General features: G+C 50.7%; 4 protein-coding genes across 4 annotated transcripts; 2 read left to right on the top strand and 2 right to left on the bottom strand.

Annotated features, from left to right (window-relative positions):
* Window positions 1–808: 808 nt before the first annotated feature.
* ASPVEDRAFT_51245 (PDPK1 family serine/threonine-protein kinase) lies at window positions 809–3,314 on the top strand (the record flags this gene model as incomplete). Its single annotated transcript, XM_040814441.1, has 2 exons — window positions 809–2,899; window positions 2,964–3,314. 2 exons carry the CDS (start codon window positions 809–811, stop codon window positions 3,312–3,314), a joined length of 2,442 nt encoding a protein of 813 aa, XP_040665720.1.
* A 769-nt stretch (window positions 3,315–4,083) lies between these two features.
* On the bottom strand, window positions 4,084–6,580 carry ASPVEDRAFT_60775 (Zn(II)2Cys6 transcription factor). Its single transcript, XM_040815552.1, has 3 exons — window positions 5,914–6,580; window positions 5,320–5,854; window positions 4,084–5,260 (listed from the first exon to the last, which is right to left on the bottom strand). Exons 1-3 carry the CDS (start codon window positions 6,353–6,355, stop codon window positions 4,330–4,332), a joined length of 1,908 nt encoding a protein of 635 aa, XP_040665721.1. The 5' UTR covers window positions 6,356–6,580; the 3' UTR covers window positions 4,084–4,329.
* A 535-nt stretch (window positions 6,581–7,115) lies between these two features.
* Window positions 7,116–8,865, top strand: ASPVEDRAFT_127794 (uncharacterized protein; the record flags this gene model as incomplete). The annotated part of the gene is made up of 2 exons (XM_040806494.1): window positions 7,116–7,637; window positions 7,693–8,865. 2 exons carry the CDS (start codon window positions 7,116–7,118, stop codon window positions 8,863–8,865), a joined length of 1,695 nt encoding a protein of 564 aa, XP_040665722.1.
* A 1,102-nt stretch (window positions 8,866–9,967) lies between these two features.
* On the bottom strand, window positions 9,968–11,443 carry ASPVEDRAFT_129145 (putative serine--tRNA ligase DIA4; the record flags this gene model as incomplete). The annotated part of the gene is made up of 1 exon (XM_040806610.1): window positions 9,968–11,443. The coding sequence occupies one exon, from the start codon at window positions 11,441–11,443 to the stop codon at window positions 9,968–9,970; it is 1,476 nt and encodes a 491-aa protein (XP_040665723.1).
* Window positions 11,444–12,517: the final 1,074 nt, after the last annotated feature.

Below are 12,517 nucleotides of genomic sequence, written 5' to 3' on the forward strand. Positions count from 1 at the left end.
GCTCCTCACCTATTCCTCCACCAAGAGCTAAGACAAGATGCTGCAAATGGCTAACAGTGGAGTTGCCTAGTCATGAAGTGACGAATGCCTCTGCCTAACTAAGAATAACAACAGGTTCATAATAATGCTAGTCAACCCACCCAAGCACCCAGCGGGGGACTGCTGCGCAATTCAGCCAGAGCATCATGCTGAGAATAATGCTTAGTCTGCATTTCATGTAGTTTAATGCTAATAATAACCTGTAGCCAGCATGGCTGATTCTCCAGGTGGTTATTTGATTTAATTATCTCTCCGCCTCGACAACTCCTCCACTTCTCCCTCTCCCCTTCTTCCTCTTTTTCGCTCCGCCCCCCTCTCACAGCCCATCCGCTTCGTCTTTCGCTAGCTTTTATCTTTCTTTTTCCTTCTTCCCACTTTTGTGGCCTCTGTATATCATCTTTGCAGGACATTATCGCGTCGGACTTGTCCTTCGACTCCTAGGTTCTCCTCTCGCGTTGCCCTGGATCATGCATTGCCCGCCCCGTCTCCGACCGCCGCCATAGTCCGTCGGCCTACACTTTCCTCGTCCCTACAATCGATACAGGGGACGTGCAAATTTCGCTGATCTTCGCTATTCCTCCCTCGTTCGACCCAGAGATCTCTTGTTCTGGGTCGTGCTGTCTAAACTTCACACCACGCAATATAGCTCTTCCGTTCCACCTTCATCCGTCTTCCTCCCCACATAGCCTCTCCCTTTCGGTTCGACCATTAACCCCTGAGCTGGCCAGTCAAATTTACCTTATAGAGTGTTTGGATTGTCGCGCCCACCATGGATGGGGATATCAGCCTCTCCCAGTCTCTGGGCGGATTACGCATAGCGAACCCAGATAACGCCTCACTACATTCATCCGAGGATGCCTCAACTCCCGCTGCTACCACTGTCCCTCCAGCATCTACAACGCAAAATACTACGAAAGATGAACCGACAGTAACAGAACGGCCGGCCGGCGTAACATCATCGCTTCCTCCAGCCGACCACCGACTCTCCTACCAGTCATACCACCCCGATGCTCAGCAGCAACCCGGTTCATATTACGGCCCCCCTTTCCCCTCCCAGCCGCAACACCCTCCGTCTTCGAGCTCCTCCCGCCCTGTATCAGCTTTGTTCGCAAATGGCGGCGCGCCAGTCTCAACTACCTCTCGAGAAGGGCCATATCGTATTCGCACGGACTCTGCCGCATCTTCTGCTTCGGAAAGCCTAGCTCGCGCCGGATCTCGCGGAGGTTCTTCAGCTTATCAGGCTGGGGTACCTATCCGCGATAATACTCATAGCGACCGCTCCTACCACACGGCACAAATACCGGCGAATGGGGCAGCAGTGATGCGTCAATCGTCTCGAGCACGGGCTGCGGGCGTCCCACAACTGTCAGGATCGCCCTACGGGATGGAAAATGGGCCAATGTCTAGTAGTGACGAATGGCAGGAACGTGGGGCTGCCGTCACAGTAAGACAGGAGATTGATGCTAATGGGAAGCCTGTCGCGCGGTACATAAAGAAGGGCGTCCGGGATTTCTCCTTTGGACAGACCCTCGGCGAGGGGTCCTATAGCACCGTCGTGCTGGGGACAGACCGTCAAACTCTCAAAGAATATGCAATCAAGATCCTGGATAAACGACACATCATCAAAGAGAAAAAGGTCAAGTATGTAAATATCGAAAAAGATACCTTAAATCGCCTTACCGACCATCCCGGCGTCGTCCGATTGTACTACACATTCCAGGATGAACGCTCGTTATACTTCGTCCTGGACCTTTGCAAAGGAGGAGAATTGTTAGGCGTTTTGAAGCGAATGACAACATTCGATGAAGAGTGCACGAAGTTCTATGGCGCTCAAATATTAGACGCAATTGACTACATGCACAAGCGCGGTGTCATCCACAGAGACCTGAAGCCGGAAAATGTTTTGCTTGACAGCCAGATGCACGTCAAAGTTACTGATTTTGGCACGGCGAAGATACTTAAGAGCCGCCAAGGCTCTCAGAACTCAAGCGGGATCCCGTCGCTTGACTCGGATATACCTGAGCAAGAGCGTGCCAGCTCCTTTGTTGGTACGGCCGAGTACGTTAGCCCCGAATTATTAACGGACAAGAATGCTTGCAAAGCGAGCGATCTGTGGGCCTTTGGTTGTATCATCTACCAGCTTCTGGCTGGGCGGCCACCCTTCAAAGCCGGAAATGAGTATCAGACGTTCCAAAAAATTGTTGCGTTAGAGTACGAGTTCCCTCTGAGCTTCCCTAGTGTCGCCCGCGATCTCGTCGAGCGTCTCCTCGTTCTTGACCCCGCCCGCCGTTTGCCGATTGAACATATTAAGAACCATGAGTTCTTCCAGGGTATAACTTGGGGTGTGGACCTATGGAAACAAAAAGCACCTCGTCTGAAAGCTTATAGCCCCCCGCCACGCGAACCCATTAAACTTAATGGGAGTTCTGACGGAGACAGCTTTCCCCCGAGTATCAACACGGCACCTTCGAACACGAGTTCCCGTGTCATGCCCAGGTTGATCACTGAATTACCCGCCCCCAGTCAGCTTGACATCGAGTGGTCTCCAGTGTTAACTAAAAATAACGAAAGGATCCTGAAGCTGGGGAACCTAGTTGTCTTGTCTTCTCCGGCCTCTCATAGTCCTGTCTCTAGACATGGTGAATATGAAGCTCCAAGGAAATTCTCGCGCTTCTTCGGGGGTAGCACAACCAAGAAGCGGCAACGATTGGTCATGATCACGTCATCTGGTCGGATCATTATGGCTGCTGCTGGCGGCGATGAGAAAAAGACCAAGATGGAGTTGTCTCTGCTTGCCCCGGGAACTCATTATCGCACATCTACCGACGCTAAGGGGGTGTCATGTTGGATTGTTGATACGGTGAGAATCCACCCCCCTTCCACCAGGCAATCTATTTTCTTTTCACTAACAGGTGCACGTGTAGCGCGAGAAGCATTTTGTTTTCGAGGATCCCAAACCGTCATCAAGCAGTGCGGGCACAACCGCTTTAACTACGCAGGAGTGGTTGGATACCCTCGACCGAGCTCGAGAGATGGCTCTGGCTCAACAAAATAACGGGCCATATTCTGGAGATGACGCATTCCGTGATCTATCTTCTGGGTTTTCAAGCCACGCTAATACTCTAGACCGGGCTGCGGAACCCCCTCACGAACCAGCACCGCCACAAGGACGAGCTACCCTCGTTAAGCACCAAGGAAACGATTCCGACTCAGTCAAAGGGAAGAAACGTTTCAGTCGGCGCCACTCTAAGAACGGTCTTGCTGCGGTCTTCTAGAACAGCAATTGTGTCTTGAATGTTTTCCTCAACGATATCCCCATTGGTTCTGCTTTCCATTTTATTGACTAGCTCTTGCACCGCTACTCATTTCTTTTCTTTCCTTCCTTCTGTTCTTTCTTGGAGTCGCGATGGTTACGGCGCAGGGTCGCAGTCTCCCGATCTCGCCATTTCTTTGAAATCTACATGAAACCCTTGTTACATATCCCAATGCCAGTGTTAACTCTGGTATTGCCCTGCGTCTTTTCTGATGGGCGGCTATGGGAGGCCATGAATCGCCCCATACTTCCCTATCCACACACACTGTACTTTTCACTTCTGGATCCATATTCCACCAGACTTGTTGATATTGGCGAGTTACATATCATGAACTCGAACCAAGCGCCGCCATTTCCTTTGTGTTTCATTTTGCATCTATAACTTGAAGGATCCCCATTTGTGACGCGATTTAGTCTTCAGCGCCATTTACCTAGTCTTGCATCTTACAATCATGAGCGATTTTCTTTTTTCGATTTCCTCAACTATGTCCTTCATACACATTTTCCTGTTCTTTTTATTCATCAATCGCTGTCGAAATATTGCTTGCTGCATTTAGATGGACGGAGTACCTATGCACGTTTATATCCCTTACCTGACGTGTTACCTTGTCTTTTACATTTGGTCTGTCCTGTAATTTTTTTTTTTTTCTTCATACTACCCCGTACTACTCTTCTCTCTACAGCCCAGATATATATATTTATTATGTGACCTTCTATTCTATCCCTTGGTTGCTAATAAATGGAATGAAGGTGGAGATGCTTGTTTACGAATATCTTGCGAATCTGCACATACAACTGTTTAACATTAAGCAATATTCCTGCCAATCCATTAATTATAATAGGAGCCTCGGGTTAAATTTTAAATGGAGAAAACAAGAAAAAATAAATAAATTATAAACTCAAATCATATTTACACTGCGAGGATATTATTATGAACGAAAAGGGTTGAAACTTCAGGTATAGACAACCGAAGCCTGTTAGATAAAAAGCCAATCGATCCTAGAATCATCTAACTCCTGGACCCAGTCGAAGTCGTCATCGTCGTAATAAAACTCATCACCAGGGCTTATTGGTGACGTGATGGAGGGAGTAGTGGCCGTGCCGGTAGTCGTAGTAGGGGTAGTTGTGATAGAAGGTGACCGAGACGTGGCAGCTAGAGAGTCAATGCTACCATTGTCTAGATTTGCACGGAATTTCGATCTCTCTTCGCGCCTGAGGTCGCGCTTGCGCCACATCATCGTCAGGACCCACGCAGCATTGCGGACGTTGACGCTTATGAGATGGAAATACAACTTGCGGAGGATCTCGAGCATAACTGGGCGCTGAGCAGGGGTTCTACATTCGGCACCGGCAATAAACGAGGGCCATATGAGACATTTGAAGTGTGGATCGGAGGAGGGGATAAGGGAAAGTTGGTTGATTAAGAATGTTGCGACCTCCGCATGGTCTGGGGGCAGGCCAATAGTGGTCGAAATAGATGTGGCGCCGGGTCGAGGGCGAGAAAGAACCCTAGTGGCATAGAGATAGACAGCCGCCTTGTAAATGGTAGCGAGGGTAATCCGCATGGAGAGGTCTGGAAGGAAATGATAACTTTGGAGAGACTCTGCCCATGCAATAGGATCAAACGCCTGAATGTGTTTCGGTAGGCTCTCGGGGTATTGGAGCGGATTTGAGCCCCCTGGGAGATATCTAGACGGGAAAACGGTCCGTGGCTGTGAGCTTGGGTCATTGCTGAGGTCAAGGTCAAAGAACGCGTGGACGAAGAAAATGACTTCTAGTAGATAGGCGGGACAGCCGACCCATGAGGTTTCTTCTAAGCGCTTTAAGACAGAGGCACCCATGTCAGAACAGTAAAAGGGCTTCGATAGAGTGCCAGGTCGGGCCAAAGTAGCACCCATTAGCTGAATTCTGAAACTCAATTAGTCAAACTTTGTTGCGAGATATACTATAAATACAGAGATACTCACACTAAGCACCCATCGGCAGCAAAATCATCGAGCCAGTTAAGTATTGTTTGTGTCTTACTTGGCTTGTCGTGCTCGCGACTTTGCAAGAGCTTCTTAGCGCCTTCCAGGTGATATTTCCATGCGCCATGCCCAGATTCAATGGCGTCCATCAAGGCAAGAATCATTATCGCTGTTAACGTCTTGTTGTCGTTTCGCAAAACGGGATCGGATATGTCCCGTGACAACTGTTGTAGTGCGCGTTGTTTGAACCCTAGGAACTGCTCGTAAATCCTGGGAGATGAACGTTGAGACAGGGAGTTTAGTTCGGCCGGTCCTGCTTCCTCAGGCGGGGAGGGCTTATTGTTGGTTAATAAAGTCTCTCCAGACCACGGCATGGGCGAAGTATCTCCGTTTGCCGAAATAACATAATGTAATGCGCCCATGGCCGCGAGGGAATGAGAGATCACGGGAGAATTGCTGACTAGCGGGATAAGGTCCCGGAATGGGTTCCTGACATCGGAATATAGTGATAGATATCCCGCAAGATTCTGATGGACTACAGAGTAGGAATAGGTTAGATAAGGCAGCTTCATGGGCTTAAAGCGATCAACGTACAATGGTTGATATAAAACCGGGAAAGTTGACTACAATCTTGAAATAACGGATCCACAAGTACCCATGGTGTTGGAAGCATGGGATTTGCAGGCACAATAGCCCCCAGGGAAGTATCTTGCGCCGACGCTACGTCGTCATCATCAGGAGGATGTTGTGGGTTATTGGAAAAGGAAGAGTCCACATCGCTTGGCAGACTGGCTGCGGCGGCGGCGGATTGATCAAGTCCAGCATGATCCTGATGGGCATCAGGAGCTTTTTGTTTGCCGTCGCCGAAGCTGCGACCCATCATCTTACCCCGACTGGCCACCCCACCCTTGACCCAAACGAGTGGTTTTTGATACCCCAGACATTCTTTCCCCGCATCTCGACACTTCCGACACGTGGGGAGTCCATTATCGCAAATGATGCGGCGGCGACGGCAGGTATAGCAGCCTTTGCTCATGGCGTTGTGCCAGCATAGATGGATTGAACGGAAATTTCTGGACCATAGTATCCGAGCATGACACCACTCGCCATCCTTGGAGAAAGAGAGTTGCGGAAGGAGGAATGGGAAGAGTGGCGCGCTGGATTAGTTGCTAGAAGAGGGGACGCCAGAAGACTATGGATAGGGGAGCTGCAGCCATGAGAAGAAGCAATGAAAGGACGAGTCAGAGTAGTGAAGTCCAGGATCAGCCAGAGCGGTCGGTCAGCACTCGGCGCAAGTCGGCACTTGGCAGCCTCAGATAAGCAAATCACGTGTGGGGTAGTGATAAGAGAAAAGGAAGCTTATCTTCACATGATGCGAGTGAATACGGTACGTTACGGACGGCTCCTGTACTGATACCACCGGCCCCCGATCTCGTGACCGAAGTCGAGTCGTTCTCACCACCACAACAAGAAGTCCACCAACAACCATGTTTCTTCTCCTGAAACGAACCATGGATCTTCTTTAGCTGGAACCTCGGACTCCCGCTTCGTAAGTTGGCTTCCTGCCCCCCTGTGTTGCCTTTTATTTCCATTCTGCGATTCTTTATCTAGCGGTTACTAATGGCAACTATAGTTTTGGTCTGCCGCTGTTGAATTCGCCTCCCTCTCTTCTTGCCTCTCTGGCGGAGACCCAGCACCCTTTTCCCCCATCCTCTACATTACTGTGTGTGCTACGTCTGTTTGAATGACGCACACAGCACGGCTTTTGGTGTTTGATCACCGCGCGCTATATTACGATGCCAGCAAAGTCCACAACGCCGTCTGAAATGGTTTCCCAGGCCCAAGTGCTTGATCGCTCCATACCCGCGCAAAGCGCCCCATCGTCCGTGTCGCGTTATTCTCATCACAGTCGCCGCCATCGCTCGAGTCGTTCTCACCACGGGGGACACATTCATCAGCCTCAAAATGACTTTCCGACCTTCACTCATACCGGTGATGTTGAACTAGTGATTCGCGCCGGTCGCCAGGAGAACCGGTACCTCTTGCACCGGCTCATTCTGGCGCAATGCTCCGGTTTCTTTGAGACTAGCACCCAGGAGTGGTCGGGGCAAACTGCGATGGGTCGGCAACCCAATAACAACCCGGATTCGGGGACCTTGTCGAGAATCAGCGAAGATGCGTCATCTCTCTCCAACGGCTCTACTCTGGCGCAGTCCGACGCGGGCCTCACTCAATTACCGCCCGAGAAAAAGAGATGGCGATTCGAACTGGATTGGGAAAATAAGGCAGAGGACGAGGAGCCAATATTGGTCCAGAAGGTATGTATTTCCTCTTGTGCATGATAGCTTGACACCAGCTCACACAATAATCTAGCCTCCCAGTGCTTCTGGTACCATTGCTAGCGAGTTCGGACCGTATGCAAAGCCAATGACAAAACCGTCAAGCAATCATGCAGGATTCGCTCGTTCCATGGCAAACTTGGCGCATCTGCAGTCTGTTATCCAGCTGCCACATAGGTCGAGTGCGGTAGCCGCGGCTGCAGCAAACACGAACCCGTCCAATGGAGGAACGATGGATCCCATACTTCGTGATTATGACAACCTGTTTCGGTTGTTCTATAACCATCCACCACTACTTAACACCATCAACATCGCTACTGCATATGCAGAATGCAAGGCCCTTCTAGCCCTGGCGGATATGTACGATGCCTTACCCGTCACTGGTCCCCGCGTGGACCATCACCTTTTGGGCTTTGGCTCCCGACTGTTCAAACAAATTGCAAAATACCCGCCAAGCTACCTGAAACTAGGATACCTTGCGCGAAGTCGTGTCATCTTTTCCGAGGCCCTCATTCATGTCGTCGGCCAATGGCCGGCTGGACAATCCCACCTCCGCAGCGGACCCTACTCCCCGCTCCCTCCTCTTGCACTGGATATTATCGAGGACAAATTTGAGGACCTCGAGGACCTTAAGGCTCGCATTGACTCCAAACTTCTGCGCCTTACCCTAACTACTTCCCGGGGAGAGCGTGTCACTCCCCAGAACGCCTACTTGGACTGGCTTGCTGTTTCCCTCTTCCGACAATGGCTTGTTGATAGCACTACCCCGCCACCTGCTCCAATCCTCAAGAATAGCGCGCACCCTACAAACCACACCAATACTAGCCGCGCAGCATCTGCAGCGACATCAACGACCGTCTCTGCATCCCGACCGACGGACAGTACATCGCCAGCCACGGCAGCAGTCTCATCCGCTCGCGTTTACCGGCTCATTGGATCTTCCTCGACGCAGGCCTACCTCTCGCATGAGGAACTCAAGAAGTTCCTCAAGGTTCACCCGACAGCGTCTTCAGAGTCTCTGTACACGCGCGAAGTACTTAAACGATTTGAGCGCAAAATGGACGAAATCAAACGGCTGGCCCGTGAGATCGTCAAACCTCTCATGCGAAACTTTCTTGAATTGGATCTGAAAGGAGGTGAATTCAGCGACACCATTCCATACTTGACATGTGTCAAAGTTGAGGATGATGATATTCCTTGGGAATGATTTACGACCGAACGACCGAAATGACAATGCTCGATACCCCAGCATTCCATAAGTTTTTACTCATCATGATTTTATGACTCTTTGATATGATTTACTTCCTTGGCCATGTTATATATTCTTTGTTATGACCTTACCATCTCCTGCTCCAATTTATTGACGTGTTTTATGCCAATTTGATGAAGTGATGATCTTCATTGGCTGTTGGCCAGCTCTTACCCTGCTGTATATTAAGTCTACGATTTCGGCCGTTCTCATTATATTGGGACATCACAGTACCATTTAGCAGGTTAGAGTTAATGTACAGAACACTTGAGGAATGCCTTGTCAACGACCAGCGCTGAACCACCACATATTGAACAATCGTAGCAATCACACTTTTGGGCAAACCTGCTGGTACTACAGCTGCAGGCCGCTCTGCCGCCTAAGCGCGGTGTAACAGCAAGGCAACCAACGCACCGGCAAGGCGAAAACAACGCAGGTGTTAGTTCCTTCACTTCCTCCTTAAGTCAGGTACAGGTACCCTCCATATAACCAAACAAGTCATCGCTTGTCTCCAATTATTTGTTACCAACTACTGTACCATCCAACCACGTCTGATCCAGGCCCCGACCCCCTTACCTGAGGGGGTTGATGTTGCCGAAATTGGAGGCATCGAATGTCACTTTGTTTTTTATTCATGCAGAATGACGAGCAGGGGAAAGATGTGGGGAATAAGAAGAAGAGGAGGAGAACATCTGACGCGCTTTGGCTGCAGGGCTCATTAGGCTCAGACGGCGAGCGTTGGGCCGCGATGTCACAGGGCTTGCTGATGGGTGTCCCTGAGGCAGTGAGCGTACGGCTTCGAAATCGGTTACTGGCTGCGTTTACTCACGAGACTTGACGGTCGTTAAAATTATGATTAAGGATGGTTCTCCTACGAGGAGTACGTGGGTACTGTGGTTGAGGATAACCCAGAGGATAATAGATAGAAGACCTTGGTGGGGGCAGCAGGTTGCTTGAGGAGCCTGAGAGTGATGGTCGCTAGAGCTGGCATTTGGAGTAATAGATACATAGATATAGTATACATTAGGAGTGAGAGATGTTTACTGGTATAGTTACGGGTTTACTTCCCAATAACTTCTTGGCCACCCATCCAAGGTCGCAAAGATTCGGGAATGACAACCACCTTGCGTTCAGGATCCCACCCATTCTCTATAATCGCCGCCAGCACCCTTGGAACTGCCATCGCGGTTCCGTTAACAGTATGTGGGAAGCGAGACTCTTTCGCCGTATTTCCGCGCACGCGAGTTCCCAGTCGCCGGGATTGATAATCTGTGCAGATGGATGCCGAGGTGACCTCTCCCCATCCGTTCTCGAGCTCATCGCCACGCATACGAGACGGGAATAGTGCCTCAATATCACGCTTGCGGGTGGCGCTGGCTCCGAGATCCGAGGTTGGCATCTCAAGAACGCGACAGGGAAGTTGGAGAGAAGTTAGGATCTCTTTCTGTACTGTCAAAAGACCACCGAAGAGATCATCTGAAGTTGGTGAAGATGATGTAGGGGTATTATCTGCCCAGCCGAACATTTCGACCTTGGTAAATTCGTGGACGCGGTATAGCCCCTTTGTATCCACGCCCCGAGAGCCTGCCTCAGCGCGATAGCAGCGGCTGGGTCCCACTAGCTTGAGCGGTAGAGTAGATGCATCGAGATCACGACCGGCGTGCATAGCAGCTAGAGGGATCTCGGCCGTGGCAGCGAGAGACCGCTGGGGCTTTGTTTTGTCCTTCTCCGCTTGCTCGATAGCCCATATTTGTTGCTCACTGTTTTGATCGCGAGGCTGGAAACCACAAGCATCGGCAACGTAAGAATAGACGACGGATGGTGGTGAAACTGGAACCCAGCCGTGGCGGCGGGCAACAGACAAGGAGTACTGAATTAGGGCTTGTTCTAGGATGGCTCCCTCGCCAATGAGGAAGTACCAGCCCCAGCCGGTAGTAGTGGCAGCACTAGCAAAGTCAATAAGACCAAGTGCAGAGCCGATGGCAACATGAGAACGCGAGGGGTCAGACTTGGCGACCCAGGAAGGCGGCGATTTAGGGTCGAAATTGAGGTATTCGATGAGAGCAGGGTCCGAGCCGACAGGCGTATGAGAGGAGGAAAGGTTTGGTAGAGAGAGGGCGAGTTCATGAATTTGTTCGCTGCAGGATGTCTTTCGATTTGTTAGTGTGAGAGATTCGTCTTTCAATTGCTGGGCCTCGCCCCGGAGAGCTGGTTCCTGCTCTTTTTCTTTCGGGTCGGTGGCCGGGTTCTGAAGTCTCCCAATTGTTTTCTCAAGTGCTTTTATTCGAGAGCGAGACGGCATGAGCTGTTGATCAATCTGGCGGAGCTCTTCGGAGAGCTGTTGTATCGTCGAAGGGTAATCCGCATGCGCAGGGTAATTTCGATCGCGGCAGTTCTGCGCATAGAGTTCGGGATTCTGACGGACATGTTTGACATCGGGGGTGGGTTTAGGAGCCGTTGGCGGACGCACAGCGGATGCGAAAGAGCGACGAGATAGTTTGCAGTAAATGCATACTCTCTGCGGAAGGGGACGCATCACGGCCCTCTATTTTTCACAAATTGGGCTCAATTGAGTCGAGTTGAAGCTATCCAGGAATTGATCGGGGAAATCGGTGGATTCTGCCGCTATACACCGCATTCACACGTGAGGCTAGACTGTAATAGAGTTTCAATACAAGTTTGTCATGATACGCTATCGAGTCTGCTCCTTATCGATATCATCTACAGTACATGGGCCTTGGCTTTCGCAAAGATGTGTTCTGTATCTGCTTGAAATGCCTTGTCATATTTGGGTTGGAAGGAGCTCATCAGTCTCATCCCTACGGACATGGCCGGCGAGGAGAAGGTTGCTCTCTCTTCCCCAGCCTCTTCCCGTATCCATCGTCCCATCCTCTTCAAAGTACGTACCTGCTGCTGCTTCCTGCCACACAGGCTTCTTTTTCAGAGTTCTCCGATAATCGCATTTTCCCGAGCAATGATAGAATTCAATTATTGAAATACTTGGATGCAATGCCTCCCATGGGGGGTCGAGGCGGCTATGCTCTCCGATGCCCCCGCCTACCCAAGATCAGGCATTGATGAGGGTCAACATTACCGCGAGATGGCCCTCTCCTCGGTTACAATTTGGATGGTCACCGGCTGCAGTGTAACATTGTGACGTCTACAAGACATGGCCATCCATGGCCGCTATGCTATTGATTTACCTCAGAATCAACGGCACAAACCCCGAGGACTGCGTGGGGGCTACATGGAGTGTGATCCTGCGGACGTTTTTTCCCCGCCATCGAAGGCCACGATATTGCTGAATCGCAAGCCAGAAACCCTGGTGGATATACTGACTTCACTATCTACGACTGGGTCGGACCTCTTCGCCGGCCTTTTTTTGTCGTAGAGACCAAGAAGGCTCCGAGGGGCCGTCACCAGCCAGGCTGGCTAAGTACCAAAAGATAGCTCCACTGATACCTCCGAGATTGGGACCAAGCAGCTCGCCAGGGCCAGACAGCGCGGGCAAGGTATTACAGCGCCATTGCAATTAGAGGACAGGTGCGGTTCTATCCATACAGACACCAGACAAATGATATCAGGCCCATGCAAGGTTGGGTGCGACCCT

This window comes from Aspergillus versicolor (genome assembly GCF_001890125.1).
Source record: "Aspergillus versicolor CBS 583.65 unplaced genomic scaffold ASPVEscaffold_3, whole genome shotgun sequence".
Classification (NCBI taxonomy): Eukaryota; Fungi; Ascomycota; class Eurotiomycetes; order Eurotiales; family Aspergillaceae; genus Aspergillus; species Aspergillus versicolor.

What these genes read in the sequence shown, in the direction of transcription:
- ASPVEDRAFT_60775 (XM_040815552.1), bottom strand. Translation starts at nt 6,355, where the DNA reads ATGAGCAAAGGCTGCTATACCTGCCGTCGCCGCCGCATCATTTGCGAT. An exon ending in CCGGTTTTATATCAACCATT is followed by an intron (nt 5,855 to 5,913) that starts GTACGTTGATCG and finishes CCTACTCTGTAG; the next exon opens with TCCATCAGAATCTTGCGGGA. An exon ending in GCTGCCGATGGGTGCTTAGT is followed by an intron (nt 5,261 to 5,319) that starts GTGAGTATCTCT and finishes ATTGAGTTTCAG; the next exon opens with AATTCAGCTAATGGGTGCTA.